Source organism: Lonchura striata, chromosome 3 (assembly GCF_046129695.1).
Source record: "Lonchura striata isolate bLonStr1 chromosome 3, bLonStr1.mat, whole genome shotgun sequence".
Lineage (NCBI taxonomy): Eukaryota > Metazoa > Chordata > Aves > Passeriformes > Estrildidae > Lonchura > Lonchura striata.
This window is the reverse complement of record NC_134605.1, coordinates 16361397-16385683: the sequence shown is the minus strand read 5'-3', so window position 1 is coordinate 16385683 and position 24287 is coordinate 16361397. Positions and strand designations below refer to the sequence as shown.

The 24287-nt window shown below is 40.6% G+C and overlaps 1 protein-coding gene across 2 annotated transcripts in view; it reads right to left on the bottom strand.

Annotated features, from left to right (window-relative positions):
- The window catches only part of PRKCE (protein kinase C epsilon), a 287758-nt gene extending 278717 nt beyond the window's left edge, over window positions 1-9041 (bottom strand). The window contains exon 1 of one of the 2 annotated variants that reach the window (XM_031504268.2): window positions 8075-9041. In XM_031504268.2, coding sequence (XP_031360128.1) covers window positions 8075-8422 — 348 coding nt within the window. In that variant the 5' untranslated portion in view covers window positions 8423-9041. The remainder of the gene's footprint in view (window positions 1-8074) is intronic. The other variant, XM_031504267.2, reaches the window with a different exon arrangement.
- Between the last annotated feature and the right edge of the window lie 15246 nt (window positions 9042-24287).

The window sequence follows — 24287 nt, the reverse complement described above, 5'->3', positions numbered from 1 at the left end:
CCTCATCACCTATGCAGAGGATGCACCAGTCTTCCCTTCATCTTTCCACCCCTACTATATCTGCTGCATTGCTACCACATCACTCTCTAAATATACTTATAGATATTAACATTGTCAAAGCTATCTATCTTTTAATGATACTAAAAAGGCCAACGTACTGAAGAATGGACAGTTCTAAATGCATAAGAAATCCTGGTCCCCCATAATAAGAGGCTTGTAACTTATTTATACTCTCAAGTAATGAAAGACACTAAGGGAAACACAAAGTATTACATTTCCCTACTCTTCATGTAAGATACAGAGATACCAAGGGGGCTTGCTGTTCAAACAATGCACACATGAAATTTATTTGGTAACATCTAGCCATTTTTCAGGCTTTTTTTGTTCCTGCCTGTGATGAAATTGCCCAGCAGGACACAGAAACAAGCAAAATGATTCTATTGTCTGGAACAATCAAATCAGCTCAAGTTAGCCGATATAAGGCAGAAATGGCTGCCTGCAAGCCTCCAACGGAATCAAACTTTGCTTTTTTAAATTTTAAAAGCTATGGTCTGAAATCACTTCTGTTCCTCAACAATTCAAGTCCGAAAGAGTTCAGAGGGAAAAAAAAAAAAAAACCTCCTATAACTGTGCAGCGTTTCTCTAATACTGCTTCCAGTGAAATAAACATTAAAACTCCTGTTATATTTAATGGGAACATGCCAATATCTCTAGGTTTCTTAGCTGTGCTACTCAGAAATATGTGAAATCTTGGCTTCTGTAACTTCTGTTAAATTACAGCAATTATACTTTAATATCATTGACATTTTTAACTCTTGGAGGAATGCAAGTGAGAGGACACTCAGAAATCAACTTTACTAGCAATTCAAGCTATTGAATGAATAATGATCAAAGTAGATAAGAATTCTGCAGATGTTCTTGCACCATATTCATTTGCACTTTCTTTACTAAAATATAGTGTAAAGTACATAACTGCCATGAAAGTTGCCCAATCTCTAGAACAGCTTACTAGCTTTACAGTTGCAGTTTCATATTAACATTACTTAATATACTTTTTAAATTGTCTAGTGACTGCCTGCCAAACAGGAAAGTACTCACAAACACAAGGTTAAAACTTTCTGTCAGCCTCCCATAGTAACCACTTTCCCCTCAGATGGTTGAAACCCCTGTAATTTCTACAATTTGCACGATTCAAAAGGGCCTGCAAAATACCCTATTATTCAGGTCTTGCTCTGTCCAGCCTGGCAAAAAGGTTTGTTTGATCCTCCCCAGTCCAAACTGTCAGTTTTCCAACCTGTCTATGGAATTCTGATCTTATTCATATCCAGATACTTCCAGCCCTACCTTTCCATGCGGATGGAGAAGAAGTCTCTTCTCAGTCCTCTCTGATCACAAATATCCCATTACTTGCATGCTCTATTGTTCCCAAACCCTCTCTTACCATGAACTGAAGATGTCTTTCTCTCACAAGATAATAGCTGGGGTGGAGAAAAGGAGATTGAGATAGTATTGGGTAAAGCAGAACTGAATTCAACTAGTCAATTCCAAGCCAAGAAGCTCCTGCCTCTAATGTCTTACAAACTGTATTCACAGTCTCCCTTCAAAACCCAAAAACCCCCAAAAGGTTCATTTAAATGAAAGTTATTTACAGAGTGAAACCAAATCACATTAGTTGCCAAGTTCTACAATTCCAACTCAAATCAAATCCTCATTTTGGCTATATTTAAAGAATTCTGGACATGGAAGACTGAAATTCAGTTTGATGCTAGAGAGCAGAAACCAGACTTATATATGCAAGATTTTCAGAAGAATAAAAAATCAGTAAGAAAAAAATACAAGCAAAGGATGTTGTTAATGGTCATTTATTCTTGGTTTTCCTTTGGAGCACATGCCCCTATTGAGGGAATAATTTAAACTGGCCTGTATTATATCCAGTGAACCCAATGGAATCAGTGGTTTACTCAGAACTATGAAGCTCTGTACAGTGCTATGGAATCACCTAAGCTGGAATAAGGACATGCACTGTCTTAAAACTGGTATATAAGAATGACATGCAGGAATTGTTTTCACTTGGACATTTTGTGAGTCTAGATTTGAACTAGTACCTATGAACTGGACTCTGCTTCTGGTAATTTTTTTTCTAACAAATACTTTCTACAGAGTTCAGTAGAGTTATTTTCACTATGCGGAACTTTGTATCAGTATTTGGTATGAGCAAAAGTAAGAGGAAATTCTGATCAGTGGTAGGATCAACTCCTGACCTACAGCTATGATAATTCAGTGTTAAGTGAAACGCATGCTCCACTACACACTTTTCATGCCCTGAGCAATTTTTTTTTCACATCTGAAGCGAGACTTCAAAAGCTATATACTCAGCAAAGCAGGCAAAAAAAAAAAATCCCAGAGCAGTTCAGTGATCACCATACGGCCTTCAAGCAGCCAATTTGCCTATGCCAGCTCATCCCTGTCTCCTACACGTGGAGCTTTCTGCTGTTGCCAAAAGGGCAGCCGGAGTACGCAGCGTGGCTGCAACTATTCATTACCCTCCTCCAGGTTTCTCCCCATGCCTCATCTCTCCCTTTCCCCACTTTGCCCTTTCTCTCTCCATGCAGTAACAACAGCAGAGGCAGCATTTCCCCCCTCTATTGCTCCTCAGCAGACTGGGAAGCACTGCAGGTAAGCAGGAGCTGTTAGGAGAGAACATTTCTAGCAGGGAGTAGGAGTAGATTTATGCAGCTGTAGAAAGGGATTGATACAAGACAGTGGGTGAGCTGTGTGTGACTGTACCACATCCCCAGCAGAGAGGGAAAAGAGAAGGCACAAGAGGGAGACAGACTGTGGGAGAAGGTTAGGAAGACCCCTATCTGTACAAAGTTCTCTCCAAAATCTCTCAGCTCTGCTTGACAATCACTTACCCTCAGAATGAGAGAGTTCCTGTGAAATGTTGCTGGAGCCCCCATAGCTCTCAGCCTTGACCCATAAGCCTGACAGACCTTGCTCCATGACCACTCTGTCATGCAGAAACCTCTCAAACAGGACCCCAGCAATTTCCCTTTAATCTCAACAAATATGATTCCTATAACAGCTTTTCAGCAGCCCATGAACCACAGTTTAGATGAGATCTAAAGTTTTTGCAAGTGAAATCTAAGGCCTTTCAACACCACCAGCACAAATAAATTCAGTCAGCAGATGAAAATAAAAATGAAAATATGCTACAGTCACTTTCTGCCAGCCCAATGCCAGCCCTCAGCAGTGCACAGCACAACCAGAAATGAATGCATAGGGTGACCTGCACTACAGTGATGACAATTCCATTCTCTGTCTGCCAGCTACAACAGATCACCTGCTGACTAAAAGGAGTTCCCATTCCAACAACAGAAATTACATTAAAAGAAGGAGGAAAAAAAAAGCAACTCAGTAGTCTTTCCATTTCATTCAGATTAGAGGCACTGGAAAGAGACAGTCCTACTTCTTGCATCCATGGACAGCTCACAGGACCAAGGATTCTGAAGTGCTTTAATTCCTCCCCTGCTACTGCCTTTTGGGTGACATTCAGAGCTCAGTTAACCTAGATATTTAACTGTATAGACTGCAACTTCTTCCCCACGTCATTTCCTATAACTCATCATCCACCTGCTACTGATATATTAGATTAATTCATAATAAACTTGCTTTATACAATGGCGGCACAGTTGCACAACTAACTTCATATTGGCAAAATGGAATTATGAAAGGATGCTTTCAGAATAGTATAATGCTTTAAATTTAAATCTGAGGAAACCACATTGAAAGAAGAAAAATAGTATGGAAGATATTTTAGCAAAGAAAAGCTTAATAAAATATATGCTTTATTTTTTTTCCTGACAGCATAAGGGATTTTTTTAAGACAGCAGAAAATTAAATCTCTTTCATTAACCTAAATATAGCTGTAAATTATTTTCAGTGGAAATGGAGGCTTTTCTGGTTAAATGTTCTGGTGTTCTCACTGATTTAGTGAGTTCTGTTACTCAGCCAGCAAAAGGATTTCTTAGGACAACTCAATAGGTTTCCTCATGTACTGCCAGGCTAATGGCTAAGACCCTTAGATGGAGTCTTTGGCATGGATCCAGTCATGCTGATTTCATCTGTCGTCAACTCTGGAAAGTGGACTTGAACTCAGAACCCATACTACCAATCATCCACACACATAAACATTGATCGTGATAATTTGCAGGAGTGGAACCACACAGCTAAATATCAATGGAATTTTCCTTCCTGATCTCAATTCTACTGATTAAAATGTAGCTGCATTTCCAAGTCAAGTGAATCATTTACATATGCCACATGCAAGAAAACTAGATAAAAACATACTTTATTATTACCTGAATTACCTAACTCAAAAATACAGACACAGCTGTCAAGTTGCTAGTTTGTTTTTCAATCAGAACTTGCAAGTTGTTTATTGTTCTGTATATTTTGTTCTTCAAAGAGTAAGTTCACCAGCATCCTCTTGAATACTCAGTGCCATTCTGTATGACATTTTTTGCACTTACAAAAAGCCTGAAATGTCATAAATCTAAAGCTCTCTTTAAAACTGCAGTGTAACCATGACTAAAAAATCTGCAAAACTGACACTTTTACTGTGCTATGTCTGTACTGATGCACTACTGGAAAAGCAGCCATCTTTTTAATTGTCACTATACCTTTTTTAGAAACCTAAACAAGTGTTTTCTATTGATCTTACCAAAACTCCACAAAACTATGTATTTTGTTTAAAAGCTTTCATCGAGTAAACTCTAAATCACTGTTTCACACCACAACTTTGAATAATATATATATTCAGAGAGAATATGTATCATAAGGTTAAATGCAACTGCTGAACATTCTGTAGATGAAAGGAACCAGAATTTTGCGTATCTATCTGACTTGTGCTAATACAGTAGATATTATTGTGATTTCAAGCTTTGTACTTGTTTATCATTAGTGTTTCCACTGTAACCATGGCATTCATATATAGCACAGGCCTAAGAGTGAGAAAAATATCCAGTATTCTCCTAAAAAAATAATCTGAGAAAAAGATATAAGGATTTGAACAATGGCAAAAGGCAATCAAATTTGGTGATCTAACTAAAATGAGAAACAGTTTCCTCTTAGGGGGAAAAAAACCCAAAGCATTATTTTTTGTGAATCTTTTTTTGCATTTTGGACTTATGACAAGAACCTAGAAACCTAGAAACATAACCTTGACCCTAACACAGATATTATAAAACAAATTCTGAAATTTCCTTTAAAAAACCCCATACAGTATAACATGAGATCAAAAGCATTAAAGCTATTAATATGTTGACAAGACCTGTTCTCAGCACATGAACATTTTCTCAACCCTCTTTTAGTCGTGACTGTCCAGTCCTGCAATAACTGTTGCATGATTTTGAAGGTAAGAAGGGGCAGCAGTGCAATTACTCTGATCATACTCAGCAAGTACTTGGTACCCAGTTCCAACTTTCAGGACTGCTTAAAGGGAAACCCTCAAAATAGCATAAAAAGAATTGATGGTTTTCAAGTGTGTTTCAAGTGTGTAGGTTGCATTTATTTGATATTTCAGGCAATAAGGAAGAATGGGTTACTGTGATTGCTGGTTTTAATTTGCTTGTTACAGAGTTCAGAAAGAGTATTACAAAAATATCTGCCTTAAATGCCAAAAGTGAAATGAAGGAACTAGTCCTCTTATTAAAGAGAAAAAACTGACTGTATCATACCAGCAGATGTTAGCCTAATATTGGTTTAGGTCATGTGCATTTTCCTTGTAGTGTGAAACTCATTCACTTTGCAGACAATTCCTTTTTCAGTTTTAACACAGACTCCAGACACTGATGAAGATACCAATAAATCTATTAACTTCAGTATGGACTCTATAGAGATGTCATGGCCACAGGTCTTGTAACTCAATGAAAAAAAACCCAAAACTGGTGCAATTTTGTAAGTGTCAGTTCGCTGAAGGTCCCTATCTAGTAATCCAATAAACACACTCAATATTGCCATTACAACAATGCACTCAGTAAATAGGAAGATTTTGGAAAAGTTAAACACAATCCTATAAATACTTACCACCCCACGCCCCCTGCCATTCTAACTGTGATACAGGGGGAGTGTATGCTGTCTTTGTAGTACGTGAACACAATCCTAATGGTAAGGATTTAGAGTACAAAACAAGCTAAGTGATGTTTTCAGAAGCTGCATTACATTGACCAGTTATGATCCACTGCCATGTCCTCGATTCTGTCACATCAACAGACAACAAGCATAGTCACTCCCTCGTCTCCTCCCACCCACTGAATGCTGGACAGCAATGAATCCTGATGCAATAAAAGCCAGCATTTATCTGATTCAGCTATCTAACTCCTCACAGATCCTGTTTACAATGGACCTCAACCTGTTAAATTCCACTATTTATCTAGGGAATGTGTTCAGACATTTGAGTTCACCTTAAATATCAGAGACAGGATGCACCACAGTCCCACCAAAATTCAAACTAGGATCTGGAATCTGCAAGGTTCTTCCAGATTCGGTGACAAACTCACAACATGTACCATGCACAAAAAGCACACACAGATTATTATTCTTTCACTAAAAATCTGTGCAGATCTCCTCATCCCACTGGTCTCAAAAATGAAACCTCACTTGATTTCAGGAGAGTCCCAACTTGATTATCATTCAATACAGGTAAAAGATATCTGCAATACTGCTGCATTTGTCTTTTCCTATTATAGCTATTTTTCCTCCTTCTATCACCCACTTTTACCATTTTGAGCTTACTAATGTGTAGCTTTTATAGAGCATCAGAATAATCTAGACTCTGATTATCACAATGCAACACATAGGCAGTAAAAATAAAAAAATATTTCAAAGTTGTAAACATAAAAGTTTTAACAGCAAAGTTGATGAGCTTCTAATCAGCATAAATAGAGTCTAATTCTTTCATTCCCTTTCATCATTTCCCCATCTCTACATCACTGCATTAAGCAAAGAAGCCCCAAAGAACACATAAAACTCAGACCTATTAACCCTAGGTATTTTTCCTTTGGTCCTGGGTTCTTCATCTCTTTGCCAAAAAATTACTAGCTAGTATCCTTGACTGTGAAAAATAAATACATTAAAAAATGAGCATATATAATTTCAGATGGCTGGTCAAGCAGGGCACACTGAAAATGAGATGATCGCTACTATTGTTTTATTATACATCTCATTTAAAGGATATCTACTATTTAACTGTTTAACTACTGAAATGTGAAATGTGCAAATTCACATTTCTTGTTTCTTCATTGTTTGATTGATTTCTCCCTGTTAAATCACACTACCTGAGGATGTCAGAGCATGGATTTTCCAGCTTTTTTGTATTCCCACTGAGGCACGTTAGCCTCTGGGTCTTAAAGATGCTGTGACAGCTGTTAAGACACGTTGTCTGTACAGACAACAGAATTTCTCTAGCTGGGCCCAAATTCCACTAGGACCCTTTCATCAGTCGAGCATTTGAAGAAGCATTGCGTTAGATCTACGCATAGAGGTGTCGATCATCTGAAGGAAGGAAGGAGGAGCATCAGTGTTGATGCAGTGAGCTCTCAAGTGACAGGAAGACCCTGAGATGTCTCGTATGAGAGGTCAGGTCTGGATTTTTAAGATTCATTATTGCCAGGCTAACCAAGAGTATTCACCCTGAAACGATGAAACTCACCTAGGCGCTGGATCTGGGTTTTGCGATAATGTTTGGTACGGATGCATTTGGTTTGGGTTCTTCAGACTCAGTAAGACAACTAGATTTGTATTTATGTCACATAATTTCAGAAACTTGCATGGTAACTACATACCTCTTCCTTAGATTCAGCATATTTTTCTTTCCTGCCTCGCCTGTAGATAACATGCATTAGTTATATAGTAACCATGACTATCTCAGTATAACAAAGTGTGAAAATAATGAAAAGCCTTCAGAGGCACTACATGCCCTTGGTAACCTAGCTCTGCAAGACAGATGTTGCATCTAGAGCCATGCCACTGAAAATCATATGTACATGTATGTATCTACAGCGTGAACACTTACCCAGTCCTCGAAGTGACGGCTCCCGTTCTGCAGCAAGTCCTCAAACTGTATAGTGCAGTTAGCTACAAAATCGTCGTACCCGATGGGGGCATCATGGAAAACAGCCATCTCTATCTTCCTGCCATTACAAACGTCGGTGACAAATTCATCGTTCCAAGCAGGACTGTTGGTCTTTTGCTTGGTCGAGGTCTGCCCGATCCTGGAGTCGTCCACATTGAGGGCGATGTAAGGGTCCAGCAAAAAGGTCTGTGGCCTGGGACCCACTGCATGCCTCAGAGACCACGCCGTGGGTTTCAGATTCACTGCCTCGCAGATCTTGATTTTCAGCAAGCCATTGAAAACCACCATGGCTGGATAGCTGCACTTTTCCCGGGATCAAACACTCGCTCAGCACTCGCACCGAGAGGGAGGGAGGGAGGTCTCGCCAATAAATAGGAGGGCAGGTCTGGGAGGTGGGGGAGCAGGGTCTCTTCGCCCGGCTGCTGCTGTTACCTTTGATTATTTAGCCTTTGCTCTTGCGACACCCAGTGAATACATTTATTTTCTTGCCCGTGTTTCTAACGGAAAACAAGGGAGGGGGGCCGCCAGGGAGGGGGAGGCGGCCGCGGCTGCAGGAACCCCCGAATGCTATCAAAACCCGGGCATAATCAATCCGGGGGCTAAACAAGAGCCTTCTCCCTTCACCCTGACCATAATCCTGGATCAGTCCTCGCAGAGGAAGCAGAGCCGCGAACCCGGGCTCCCGCACACGCCAGTCCTGCCCGTGCGCCGCACAACAATACACACACACGCATACACACACACACACGCACACACACACGCACACACACGGATCAGAAACACCGGCCGACCCACCAGCCCTGCCTACTGCACAGCCTCCGCTCAGCAAACATCCACCCGGGGACCTTCCATCCGCGCCGGCCGCAGCCGCCCGTCCTGCGCCGCCGCCGCCTCCTGCTCCGCCGCCGCCAAGGCCGAGGACCCAGCGGAGCGACCCCCGCGCATGGGGGGCGCCGGCAGCGGAGCGGCCCGCGCGGGTCTCGGCGGGCTCCGGCTGGGCGGCCGCCGCCCTGGCGATGGGCAGAGCCGCCGCCGCCGCCTCCCTCCCGCCTCCCGCCGGCCGCCCCCCGCCCGCCTCCCGCCCGCCGCCTCCCCTCGGCCGCCGCCGGCCGCCTCCCTCCGCGCAGCCCCCGCCCGCTGCCGGTGCCGCTCCGCCGCCCGCTCCAGCGCAGGAAATGCGCAAAAGACGTCAGTGTGTGTGTGTGGGGCGAGCGAGCGGCGGCGGCGGCAGCCCCGGCCGTGCGTGTGTGTTTCTGTGTGTGTATGTTTGAGTGTAGAAAGTTTTGCTGTTGGGGGAGCAGCGCGGCCGCCACCAGCCGGGAACCGCAGCGGGGGTCGCGTTCCCCGGGCTGGGCTTGCCGCTCCTCCACACCCGCCGGGCGGCTTTCCGCTGGGGACACTGCCCGCCCCGGCCCCGCGCCTCCTCCGCCGCCTCCTCCTCCTCCTTATAGGATATAGTGGTGAACCAAAGGTGGATAACGCGCCCCCGGCCGCCTTTATTAACGTGCTTGGCCCCCAAGGTCCTGTGCGGACCGGGACCACCACTCACACCGCGCCGGGCGCTTCTGGCGCCGCGGTGCCGGCGGACGCCCCTTCCCGCAGGGCTTCCCGCCCCTCGCCCTTCTCTCCGTGATCCCCGGGACGCCTCTGCCCGAGCCTGACGGGCAGCGAACTCCGCCGCCCCCGCCCTGCCCCGCCGCCTGACAGCGCCGAGCCCCGGCCCGCGTCTCCGCCACCCCCGCCCACCGCGGCAGCGGCACAGACAGCGCTACGTCAGCGGGGGCCGGGCCGGGCCGGAGGAAGAGTTTCCCCGCGGTGTGCGAGCGCCGGGAAGTGCCGAGCTCCGCCAGGGGAAGCGGCCTCCCGGGGCCCGCCCGGCCCAGCCCGGCCCGGCCCGGCTCGGGTCGATCCGAGCCGGCCGGGAGGCGCTGCCTGGGCTGGGACAGAAGCCGCCTGTTGGCCGCCCGACGCCCCGCGGCGGTGGGGCACTGCCGGCCCCTTTGTGTGCCGCGGTCACCTGGCCCGCGCCTGCCCCACCTCAACCCGCGGCGCCTCCCCGCTGCTCCGAGCTGGCGCTGGGCGGGAGACCGCAGACGGTCCCCACTGCCATGCAAGTGTACTGAAAAGGGGAGGAAAAACACCCCAAAACCATCTGAAAGGGTAAAAGGGTGTGCGTACCGTGTTCTCGAACACTATCTGCACGTCATAAAAGATTTTGGTAATTTTTCATCACCATGGTATCAAATACCCTATGAAATACCCGTGAAGCACGTGCAGCCTGACTTTGTCCTCCTCAGAACAAACGTAGTCGGGATCTGGATGGTTTCCCATGGTGAAAATTATTACTGCCTTAATTATTTTTAGCCACTGATTTTCTCTTTGTATGTGTGTGTGCTTGTGTTGAGAAAGTTACCAGGAAATGGACAGACTTTGCCCTTTGATGGGATTTCAGTTCGCTGTAGTATCACAAGAGAAAAGGCATCAGTCCTGGCACTGGGGAGAGAGCTCGGTGCTTCGAAGAATCAGCCAAAGTAGAAAGAAGCTGGATTGCCTAGATGCAGTTGAATAAGAACATAAAAGATGAGCACCCAGTCCTTGATCTGGACCTGATATTCCTGACTGGAGAGGAAAGAACAGATAATTATGGATTTCTGCAGATAATGGCTCAGGAGGCAGGTGTTATATTTGGAGCTAATGAAACAGCTCCAGTATCTGTGCTTCCAGAGCAGTTTCCAGATAGGAGATGTGCTACTAATGAAGCCAATGGGTCATGAGAGCATTTGTGTTAATGGAAGACAGACTTTCTGGTGCCTGTTGCCACTTAGTCTACTAGTCAAAATAGAAGTACAGTAAAATCTCAATGTTCATTGCCATCTTGACAATCTCCAAGTAGGTTCGTTTGATACAAAACTCTGGTATGGAACCAATTATGGGAAAGGTCTTCCCTTGCAATTCAGCCTTTCCTGGGCTCACAGCAGCTGTGATGTATCTATCATGTCACTTTTGTAAGTGACCATACTTGCAGGCCCCACCAGAAATACAAGACCTGCTCCCTTCCTCCCAGCCCCATTCCCTACCTGATGCATATAGTACTATATATTAAGCCATATGGTCTTAAATTTAGTGTGTGAGAAAGAACACTGTAATTAAATATTTTGTCTGGATATCTTTGTGTTTTTTTCTCAATAGGGGCAATGTAAATAGTATGCTCCATTTCCTTAGATACTTATTGGAAAACATGAAAGCCAAACTGATACACTGTTTAATTTTTTTCTGGTTATTTTTAGAGAACTACAACTGTATGTATTCTGTTTGCCCAAGGTAAGTAAACAGAGTCTCCATGGTGAGTTTAATGACCTAGCATCTCTCTGAGATTACACATGCATATTGCGAAAGTCTGAATAAATACAGACATTATTAGCACAGCATACAAAATAATAAATAGACCTTATATTTGGCTAATTACACATACCGTCTACTGTATACCTAGCTAGGCCCCGATCCCTAATTTGAGCCATCTGCACTTTTCCATACACTGAAGCAAGCTAAAGTTTGGTTTCACAAATTATTTCTTCTAAGAATAAATGTCTGCCTGCATGAACAGGGATTTACAAGCTCACTTAGGATCAGACAGCTCCAGCCTTGCACTATTTAGGAAAATACAAATATCTTGCAGAGTTTTAATTTAGTTTTAGATTTAGGTGGGTTTTTTTGTTTAGTTTGGGTTTTTTAGATTATATTTCAGAAAAGCATGTCTATGTCAAGACTGAACTTCTATCACTAAGCGGTTCTTAACCAAATTACCCTGGAACAGTAGTCTTAAAATCCAGTAACTCAGATACATGGAGCAACATTACAATGCTTCTTGGAAGTTCATCTAAACACTTGGCTCAGCAGTCTCAAAAACTCTAAGTAATAGACAGCAAAGAACATTGCAACTACAGGTACCATTTTCCACTTGAAAAGTTTTTAATATTTGCTTGCTTTTTCCTGTTTTCTTTCTGTGCATACAGAAGGATTTGGTTCTTTAAGAGCGGAAGAGCAAAAGCTATTCTATTTTGCTCAGGGAGATCTGGAGAGGAAGATGCAGCACTTGCAGTATTTCTCCAGCAGAAGGGCAGTAAGAAGTATTCCAGATGCATTTCTGTACTCTGTTGCAAAGGCTGCAGCAGCGCAGTAAACCATGGCCCTGAAGTTTTATTATGTTTTAGCTGGTTTTCCCAGAATTTTTTTTTTTTTTTTTTTTTTTTTTAAATATACAGAGAGTCTACAGAGTATCTGTACTCAGGACTGGTTAAGGTGATCTGTCTACTCTCCAGAAGTAACTTTTGCTGGTAGAAGCCCCTTTGTTCAGCACTCTGAGAGCAAATAGCCTTTGTGTCAGGGTTGTTCTCCGTGTGTGCTGCTCAACTGGAAAAGACCCCTGAGAGATCATAAAAACACAGGCTAATCAGCTTCTATTTTCATTCTTACTTTAGGAGAGAGGCTACATCAAACGGATAAGGGATAGCAGCAGCGGCAGCGCCAGCACGCCGTCACCTGCGGCCAGCGGCCTCGCAAGGCACGGTTTTACTCCCGCAAACGCCTCTTAGGCTGCGCTGCCCTGTGTCAGGTAGTGGCGGTGGCAGCGACAAGGAGGGACGAGCAAGCTGTAGGCAGCCTGTAATCTCAGACAGTCCCTGACCTTTCCCTGGCCTGTGCATCCTCCATAGCTCTGTGGAGAAACAGCACTATCTGGTGGAGAGAGCATGTAAAGTCCTTCCAGGAGTGGCGTTAGGCTTAATTCTATTCTTGCAGCCACAACTGAAACTGGGTTTGAAGTGTTGTTGCTCCAGATTGATAGATAGCTTAACTGCATTTTCAAGAGGATTAATTTTTTTTATAGTCCCATTAGTCCTAAAAAAACCTGTTCAAACATTGGAGAAAAGTCAGCAAATTTTCAGAATTTTCCAAGTTCAGCAATATGAAAGAATGAGAGGAGATTTTGTGTTGTTTTCTTTTTAAAAGGAGCATCATTTCTTAGAGTTATACTAAACAGATAGACAAGGAATAAAATCAGGCTTGAATGCAGGAGAGATTTTTGGAAACACCTTTATGTAAAAAAATGAAATTAAAGCCAGACTCCTCATTATAGCCCCTGTGAAAACTGAGGAACTCTGAATCCACTCTGGACAAGAATATATTCCAAGAATATGAAGATATTCATTAGTATGAGTATATCCACTGAATTCCTTTGAACTTAATGGATATGCTTATGCAAGTGCAATAGTTAGGAGTTCGTGGAATCAGTCCCTTCCTGGCAAGAAATCAAAGATGGCTGTCAAATTCTGACTATCTTTGAAAGTCAAATTTTTATTTAGCATCTAATTTTAGAGGCACAGTTATGAAAAAAAAAGCATCCTCAAGAGCATTTTCACTCCTGTCATGATGCAAATGATCTTTTGAGTGTATCAATAAATAATCCATCTTTTCTAAAAATGAAGAAAAAGACCAGTCTTAGTGAGCTTGGTCCAGCCTCCAAATCCATTCCAAGATTTCCTTTGTGTCCAGCCAATTTCCTACTAATTTATTCTTCACTCCAAAAGTATGTACCTGGGGAAGTTTCTTAAGGCACTCCCAATTCTCCCTGTGAAATGTCTCAGCATAAGGGATCTTGTCAATGAGTGATTAATTAGATCTACAACTCTCTCTCTAGTGTAATTATACTTTTGGTAGTCTTCCCAACCTCTTTTAAAAGAACATACTAAACACTAGCTGAGTGTGTTAGCTTTCACTGGGACTAAATCTCCGAGAGTACATCTGCATGGATTTGCAGATTTAAGGTACATGGTTCTGGCGGGCACGGTGACATGGTGACTTCAGTGCAGTGTCTACCAGCCAGGCTGTTCTCAGGTATGCACCTGGCTTGCTAGCCAAGACTGAACCCATGATATCATACCTTCCCAGCAGTTCTTATCTCAGCTAGATAGATCACAGCCAGTTTAAGCATATCTGCACGTGTTAGAAAAACATACCTCTGCAGTTGCAGAACATATGCTTAGGTCACTTCTAGGCTAGAGATTTCTGGCTCAGGCAGGGCTGTAGAGCAGCATGATCTCAGACAAACACAGCTGTGCCAGGGACTCTCACCATTGTGGGAGCGGGTGTTATTATTTTATTGCTTGTGGATGGTAATTTTTTTAATTGATAGGAAAGGTTTTGTACATCTTTCTGGTAAAATATAATGGAACTTCTATACTTTTGTATGTACTCCGAATATAAAAATAGGCTTCCACTTCATCTCCTTCATGTCTTCTCTCAACCTTCACATGAATCTGCTGACAGCATTTACTGTAGGTTTGCCATTTGCAAATATTTGCAAAGGATTGTTACTATTCTATACAAGGAAATGCTGGAAAAACTTCTGAAGGGTAAAACCGAGCTCTGGTCTGTTCCTTGGTTTATCTGCCCTCAACTTGAGAATTCACACCAGGTTTCTGGGGCAGGGAAACTTGGAGTTACCTGGCATTGCTCAGGACTAAAATAGGAATTCAGACTCAGTGATTAGATTGTCATTGCTGGAAGTAATTTTTGCACAGAGTGCAAGGAAAGAATTCTGGAATGGATCAGGATTCAAGAGACAACCTCCTGCCCTAGATCAGCCCCTCCATACACACGGGGTGAGCCTTGGAAGATATTTTTTTCTAAGAGTACAGTTCACTCTCTGCATCAAGACTAGAAGAGGACAGGAACATGAAGGTCACTCTTTCCTTTCCAGGCTGTTGCTTTCTTGATCAGCACAAAGGAAAAAAAAACTCATAGTCTATGTGCTGCTTGAATGAATAATTTTGTATTGAAAAAAACCCAAACCAAACCAACCATGCACAGTAAGTAGAGAAAAGGACCAGTCTGTTTCCTTCCTTTCTTCTCTACCAGCTACACGATTTCAGGCAACACAGTTTTCTAATTTCAGCAAACACAGTCTAGTGCTCAATGTGACTCCTTTCATGATAGAAAAGCTGGCCAATGGGTTGTTACAGCCCCCTGAGGCTGGACACCCAATGTATGTTGGGGTCAGCTGTCAATTGCCCATACTTCTCTTGGCTTTTACTAGTTTTATTTCTTCCATATTGTACCAAGGTATTGTTGCTTCTAAAAACTGTTCTTAATTTGAAGTGGACCTCCTCAAAAGAAACTGTGAAGTGAGCTGAACGTGTTTGCCTCCAGGAAATAGAATTGATTGCCTACTTTCTTGTACACTACAGGAGTGGAAGCCACATAATGCATAGCAGGATACAGCATACCAGGCTAGAGGGGTTTACTGTTCTTCTGATCTGTTTGGTTTGAGTACACCAGAAGAATATTGAAAAAATAAGAGAAGCTCCAGGTCTGGGAAGCTTGATATTTACATGCCTAGCCATCAGCAGATATAGTAATTTTCCAGAGAATAGTGGCAGTGTGTATATACTTTATTGAAGCATTGCTAGCATTCATCCTACTGTCTTACCCTGAACCCTGGGCAGGATTTGGAGCATCTGTCTCTCTGTGACACTGCAAGGCAAACTCCTTTCACAGTTGATAAGTTGCAGGGGAGTAATAAGTGTGCCCAAGGTGTAACTATTGTTACCAGCTTCTGTTAATTTTCTTGATTATTTTAAATTATGCACACTATTGGTTCAGTAGTATGAATGAATTGTAGAAAGAATAGACTTTTCAAAAGAAGGTAGTATCACTGCTTAAAACACAGAGGAGTGAGAAAGAGGATGAGTAAATGGCTGTGTTTTGGAAGTACCTCTGAATTTTCAGTGCTTTAATTGTAAAATATCTGACTAGAGATATTTTCGGTACCTCAAGTTAAGTGGACAATTTTCAGAATTTAGTCCTAATCACCTCTTAAACTCGCATATGAAGTCATTAAAAGAGTCACTAATAAAACCAGTATGCTGTTATTCTCACAGCCTTCCTCCAGCCTTTTCCCATGGTAATATTCAATAAGTGAAACTTTGTAAAATTGATAAATAAAGGCAGAATAAAGATGTGATGTAATGATTTACAGTATTGGAGTGCTGTCATTTAGGATATGTAGGATATGCTGAACTGTACTTTTTAATGGCCTCATTAATACACTACAATGATGGCTGAAGCCTAAAAATACCTACATGCATTTGCATAAGACTATACAATCTGAATCAGGATTCAGGACTCTTCAGGAGATTTATTCCTGCATATGTCTTTGGAGAACTAAAATGTAGTACATAGGTTCACAAGTATTATATTTATATCTTTGAAGTTGCTAAAGCCCAGTTTCATTTTCAAGTGCAGGTGGCAGTTTCAACTTTAAAAGGTCATGGACAGTCCAGAAATGGTTGTTGGTCTAACGTATTTCTCATAAGCAGAGGAGTGTCAGTGGGTAAAACCTTTGAGGTGTGGACAACTGACAATGATGGTTCTTCTGAAAAAGTATTAATGGGCCTCTGCTGGCAAACACAGAATAGAAAACAGTTGACCACTAAATTGCCATGACTCCTGACTTTGGAGTTCACAAACGGAATAAAGACACAAAGGATTAGCAGGTCATAATTACTCCTCAACTGTTTATTTTACTTTTCTTTTTCCTTTTTATCTTTGTGGGTGGGGTTTTAAGTCTGTTGCGCTCCATTTTTCCTCTTCAATTACTAGCTCCAAGCATACCCACCTAACTATAAGAGCTAAGAGCTTCACCTCTTTTTCTTCATGTTTTCTGTTGTGAATTTTAGAAGCTCTTAAAAACCCAAAGTTCTTAATAATCCAAATAATGTCTTCCTTCAGTGTAATCCCACTTGGCTGTAACAGCACAAGAGGGACAGAAAGCAAAAATGTGATCCCATAGCAGAACACTTGTTAGAAGACAGGGCATGATCCACTCCCATACATACAGATAATAGGGAATTGCTGAGTCTGAGCAAAGCACAAGATGTCTGAGTTAGTGCTACCTTATTAGTAATTATACCCCTGTAACCTCATAGGTATCTACAAAACTTTCACGTGTCTATCCTCAAAGCATCCTCTTTAATACTTTCATTTTGAGATACGATAGCTATTCTATAAATGCAAAGAAAAGACTATGTTTAGCAAATAACTTTTAGAATATATCCTCTATTATAAATATTTTTCCTTTTGGACATACCAGGTATTTGGGGGCAAAAAGAAAGTACCACAGACTATAAATTTTCAGTATCTGAAACCAATTTAGGTCTCAACTGAAAATAATCTGTCATGGAAATTAAAATTTTAATATAACAGTCAGTTTGGTTGGTTGTTGGTTTGGTTTGGTTTGGTTTGGTTTGGTTTGGTTTGGTTTGGTTTTGTTGGGGTTTTCTTAAGGAAAGCAGACACTCCAAAATAAATGGATGAGAATTAATTGCCTTCATCTAAATGTCAGTTATTTCTTGTTATGTGAATGTAAATGAATTAGTCAAATTAACTTGCCCTAACGCTGTTCTTGTAAAGTCAGATAGGTAACTGATCCAAAGGAATCAAATGTAGGGCTACTGACTCTTAGCTAATCCAAGATAGGACAAGTTATAACTGTTGGGGAATTTTTTCCCCAGGTAGTTAAGTAAAAAGTTTAAATTAGAGTAGTTACAGTGTTTATTTGAAAAAATATTAAATAATAATGAAACCATTGCAGGGGTTTTTGTTTGTTTTGATCATAACTGTCAAAGTAGTTTGATGAAGAGATATGTCATCATTATAAGGACACTGCATTTTTCTGAAGTATTTTTCATGAAAACTGTTTCCTCTCTCTAATATGAATATAACTGAAGGAGCCCCTTGGGAGATCTTCAATATCTATGGTTTTAACATTCTCTGAGTCTGGAGAATCCAGTATTATTCACCCATCCCAATGCAGAGGAAAAGGAAGTTGCATCTAGAGGTCTAGATATGATGCTTAGAAAAACAGCACAAGGACAAAACCTAATGGTTCTGCTTATGAATAACTCTACTATTTTTGTAGATATTAGAATCCCCATACCTTCATTCTTCATAAAGTAAGTTGCTAACAGTATATATTTAATTTTTATATTATATATTACATTCCTTATTTCTTATATATATATATATATATATATATATATAATATATATATATATATATATATATATATATATATATATATATATATATATATTCGCATAATGCAGTACCTCATTGCCTCAGTTTTATTTTCCACCATTATTTTTTTTGATCTCTTTGTTTATACTGCCATTAACATACCTTTGTCTCCTTTTCAAACTAATGAGATTTCTGGTTTGTGTCTTTATGCTCCAGTTTGTATTTGATTTTTTTTTATACTAGGTTTAGGCTGTTGCCACTTTTTTTTAGGAGAAACACATACTTACAAATGAAATGAGTGGTTCCTTTATGTACTTCTTCCTCCAACATATGGAAGTAGCTCATACTTGCTGCAAAATAGAGAAAGCTGTGATCTGCAGTAAGCAGTCATAAGGCAGAGAGGAAGGAAAGGGGGATTAGCAATTAGGTTAGAAAATCTAATAAGGTCTTATAATTAGCAATTATTTATTGTCATAGAAACAGCTATTATCCAGTAAAATCCAAGTAATCTAATCTATATTTCTAATGTCTTTTTCCCAAGAAAATTTTCCCAAGAAAATACATTGTGCTGATGTATTTGTAATTTTACAATATGCTTCATTTGGACTGAAACTTTTGTAATTTTGCCTAATATATTTTAATATAAAAGCTTGAGTAATATATTCCAAATCTTTCTAAGTTATGTATGTATTAATAACATAACCTTATTCAGACATTTCAGTAGCATAATTTATGCCTGAATATTTCAATAATGGTAAAGGACAGAAACGTCACACCTAGCTTGTTTTGGGGTGATTTTTCTTTTTAGTTTGGTGTGATCTAAAAAAATGCCAAGCCTAGAAAAATGAGTATAATTGTTTCAAAGTTTTGAGTTTAAAATGAAATATTTTCATCAAGAAATCCCTATCTCAGTTTGTTTATAATTTCTCTCTAAAAGGACAGAAACTGACAGTTTCAAATGCACTAAGATATCTAATTATTACAGTTCTGGTGTCCAAGGATGATGATGCCAAGATCATGAGGCAGAGTACTTAGCACTCTGGAAAGGTCCAGCACTATACTGAGGTATAACAGATTGACATAACTAATTTTAAGTTACCTTTACTTTGTATTTTTGGAAAGAGCTCAGATGTCTTCTGCTGATTCAGAAACTTGTCTGATGATTGGATCCACATGAATATCTATATGAAAACAGACAAGGAGAAATGAGAGGGAGTTCAAATACTTTGAGTCTGGTTTTGAGTAAAAACTACTGAATCTTACCTCATCCATCAGGTCATTAATGGAATAGTTCAGGTCTTTCAGTGAAACCTAATACTCTGTTCTTAGGGAATACAAGTCCACTGATGAGAGACAGCATTCACAAAGGTGTTTGAAGTTGGCAAGCTGTGACACGTTGCCACTCGCCTCTTGCCATAAGGACGGTGCATCACCATGTAGAAAATAAAATGTGGATGGTTTTCGTCTCTTTCTTGATTAGTAATGGATTGCATGAAGTGGATAATAACATATTTATTGCAAGCTGTCTGAAATATCCTTTATGGGGATTTTTTTTCCTAGCTTTGCAGGTGAGTGCTTATTTATCTCAGGAGGCAACCTGTAGTGCTATCACAGCTGTTCAGAAGCCGTGAAGCTTTGTAGTGAAGCATATGGGCAGGTTAAAAATTTGTCTGTAACCGCAGCAAAGTGCTTCAGATTAAAAAAGGACGTGTTGTGCATGCAACCTTTTCTGAACTGGATCTCCATTTGACCTAAGTGAGTTTAGGGAGCTTGAGATGAAGGGGAGATGAGGGGAGACTAAGCAGCAGCAGCAAGTTACTGTGCTGGAAGGATGTAGTTACTGCAGTTGAAAGGCACAAATGCTCCATCCTCAATAGATGGGAAATACTGGATTCATTGACACTGCATGATTAAAGTAAATGTTCCTGGGAATTGTCCTGGGTAGGAATGTTCTCTAGATTTGTCCTTCAAACAGCTGTACAACATACCTGCTCATCCTGCTTTACAAGACAGCATTCCAAAGCTTTCTTAAAAGGGCAAATAAAAATTTTTTTAATTGTATGGAAGGTCCTTTGAAACTCACTCAGTGCCTCCTTTAATGGGCGAAGCAGTGGGACCTGCATTTTTCTGTTCCCTTTAAGTTTCCAGTTAATTTTTTTTCACAAAGACACTTTATGGGAAAGTGTTTCTCAAACTAGGTAGAAGAGATCCATGTAGGTATACCAAGGGGGAGTAGTGGGAGTGCTCTTTGGTATTGTGTCTAGTTACCACTGGGATTCTTTAGTGACATTGGGTTATTGCCCATCAACAACATTTATTTCTGTTGTTACAGAAGCAACACTGCTGAAGTATGGGTTGTTGCTTGATGTAATTTTGTTTGACAACAAGTTGAGAACACAAATATCTGCATTTTTGGAGGAGTTGATGTTGAATTGCTGAAAATGTATTAAAATACAGAGAGACAAAACAAACAAGTTAATACAATTTTGTTTCCCATAATGATTCTTTCTTGTTACCTGCTTTCTTGTCACAGTACTGTCAAGTCTGATAATACAGGTGTCAACTTCTACTCTGAATTATCTTCAGTTTGTCTTGTGGATCTTTTTGGTGGTGAAATCTTCAATCACAGCCTGTTCAAGATACAATGGAGCATCAGCCTGCTTTTTCAGTTATGACAGATATATTCCAGTGCTGCTCCTATTCATTCAGAATCTTGTAAGGATTTGTGTAGGTTTTTGCCTAAAACAACATACTGGCTACTCTCATTTATCCTCGTTTGCATAAAATCATGCTGTTGATTTTCACTTTCAGGTTCCTACGCAGCCCATCCCCACACCGCCTACAATGGCTCCTTCCTAACAAGATGTCAACACCTTTCTCTGATTGCTGACGCCTAGAAGCAGGAGAACTCCCTTCTTATGTTTTAATTCAAGTGCAGAGGGGTTTTTCCTATGTTGTCCATATCCTAATAGCTCCCTGAAGGTACCTGCCCATCTGGCCACAGGCCTTCATGCTCAGAGATCTTCTTTACTGTGACACCTACACATACACACAATACACGTTTGTTTTCACTCCTATCTGTAGCTTGCTGTATAGGATCCAAGGATCAAATCAACAAAAGGTATTTCATAGCAATGGAATACTGTTCTTCTGAGAGGTCCAAAACCAGCTGATAGCACAAAAGCAGCTTCAGCTGAATAATGTCAGATTAGGAAAGAAAAAATAAGAACTTTAGAAATCTTATATAGGTGCCCTCCATGCTTCTCGCTTGTGAAAATGTTAAAACCCTACCAAAAAAAGGTATAAAAGATGAGCAGCAGGCTTTCTAATTTTACCAGCTGTAGTAAGCAAAACTCCCACAGTTTATGGGCAATAACTCTTCAGTGAATGTCAGAGATCACTGTAAAGGTATCCTCAAAGTTTTTAACCGGTGCCTTTTCCTAAAGCAGCAAGGTATTTAAGCTATGTAATATCACCTTCCTCTCAAGGATGGATGACACAGTTATTAGGATACATTACTTCTGATCTGATCTTCCATCGATTTATCTCACTTTTATTACCTATAACTGCCGTTTGAAAGAGACTTTTTAAAGAGTGAGAGTTTCAAATTAATTTTGTCTAAAAATTCATCCAAATGCCAGGAGAATCTGAAGCCTTTATTATACTTGTATAAATCCTAACTATAGCATAAGATTAAAAAATAATTGCATGGCAGTATATTTGGTGAAATGACTGTAGTTTTCTTCACTAATGAAGGGTGAAGTGGCCAGCTAAAATGAGAACTAAGCAGCTAATGGAAAAGCACTTTATTTAGGAATGTGAGGAAGTACAATATGCCACGCATATCCTAAATTAAGTCTTGTGGCATAGCAGAGCTATGACTGCAAAGTCATCGTGTGTATAAGGGTGGGAGTCAGCAAATAACTGTGTTGGAAGCTCAAAGTTTCTCTTTAATCTTGTAATGTGTTCACTGGTATTTTATTTACATAAGCAATTACTTCTGGCTATATATAGTTAGCTACTGTAATAGTTATTTTACAGAAATAGCAACCAAGTTTTATGTGTCAACATTCTCCATTCACTGGAATTTTTGGAACTTCTTGTCAGAGAATGAATGACTTGCAATGCTGCAGACAAATACAAGCATCGATTTTCTAAGCCTTCTAGTACTATTAAAGCTGAGGCTGCCATGTCACAGTTTGTTGAACCTAACAGCATTGGTTTAAATTTAGCAAAATTGACACATTAAATATGTTTATGTTACTTCCAAAATGTTGGCCCCATTACAAAACACTGTGCACCCTTTGAACTGAGCAGATATTGAGACTGAGTCTGCAAGACTGATGGCAGTTGTTTAAAAGAATGGTCCCTAGGATTGCTAAAAGAGCCATTTTCCAAGTATTTTTAACAAAACTGCAGGCTGCATTGCTAGTGAAAATACCAAAAGCAAGCTCTAACTTCTCCTGGGCAAGGCAGAAGGGCTGGACCTACAAACACATCTCTCCCTGCAGCCAGGAACTGCATATTTTTCTCATTTAGGATCAGACTAATACATCTCCAGCTGCAGCTCTGCTGAAGACAGTGGAATTTCAGGCTGGTGATAAAGACCTTAAGTGGCTCTTATTTTCATCTTTACAGTTGTGTGGATTTGACCACACACATAAAAGCCCTCTTTTGGATTTTAAAGCCTCAGCTGGCTTTTGAGGATGGGAAAATAGTGACTGAGAATGAAAGAAGTTCTCCAAATTATGATCTGTATCAGGATATCTGGTACTATGATTACATTTTGACTACATATAAAGTTTCTTGATTCAAAATTATCCACGGGTTGCTTGGTTAGAAATGTTTATGTATGCCTGTATAGACTGTCACACCAGTAATAGACCTGCAGTGAAGAGGGCAAACAGCAGACACTGTTAGTGCCTGTGCACTGACTGAAACTCGTCAAAATATTTCTGGCAGAAGTTTCCCTGTAAAATCTGAGATACTTATCCATCTCCTTTATGCGCAAGTGCCTGAGCATATAATATTCATTGTTTATTCTCACACATCATTTTAGGAAGTGTTATTAGTACCCCATCTTAACAATGAGGAGCTGAGGCACAAGAAAGAGTCATCTGTTGAAGGTCACACAGGACATCTGTAGCAGAGGAGAAAACTGAGTCTGAGATTCAGATTTATGTTCCCTAGAATGAAGCCTTTTTCATAGTTTGCTGAAAGCATATGATCAATTTGTAAGCACTTAAGTTGCTATTTGAACAGACAGGAATAATGGACATGTTTTGAGGCTCCTCCACTTGCCAACATCATTTCCTCATTCAAAAGTGATGGATTCAGTCTTTCTGTTACAAGACATGTGGCCTTGTGACTATTGAAGGTCTTGACCTGTGTGCTTCTGCAAAATCAGCAGAGAAACTCTGATTTGCCTTTATGATATCCTTGTTCCACACAAAGAAAACTGATAGACATATATATGTATATATATATATGGGGTAAAATATAAGTAAGTGGATCAATCCTTTTATATAGATAATAGTACTGGAATAATGGGTTTTGATAGTTCAATGGTCTAACTTTGAAATAAGGATTTTACTTTTGATTCTCCCAAATGTGACTTCTTCCTGAAAACTCTTGCAGCTTAGAAGACGTTTACTATCATCCTGATCATGCTTATTTACAGAAATCAGAAGTGATCTCTACAGAAGTAGAATTCCATCTGGCAGTCCCTAAACCACGTTTGCTTTTGACTCTGAAAAGACCTTCTCTTTGAAATAAATGTATGCAGTAACCCAGGAACAACAGTCTACACTTCAGTCAAAACATCCTTTGCACCCATTAGCTTCCTTCCAAGACTTAATACTCTTTTCATTCTCTTAGGTATGTATACTGGACATATGGACATGTAACAGAACTTCAGGAGTAATTCTGCGAAAGGGTTGCTGGATCAGTTGGAAAAAAAACTATGCTGTCTTCCTTCCTGCAGCTGGATACTTAGCTGTTCATCTATGGAATACCAATGGATTTGGAAGGTGCTGGTACAGTTCTCTCTGCACAAGGTATGTAATTTGTCTGTGCCTTT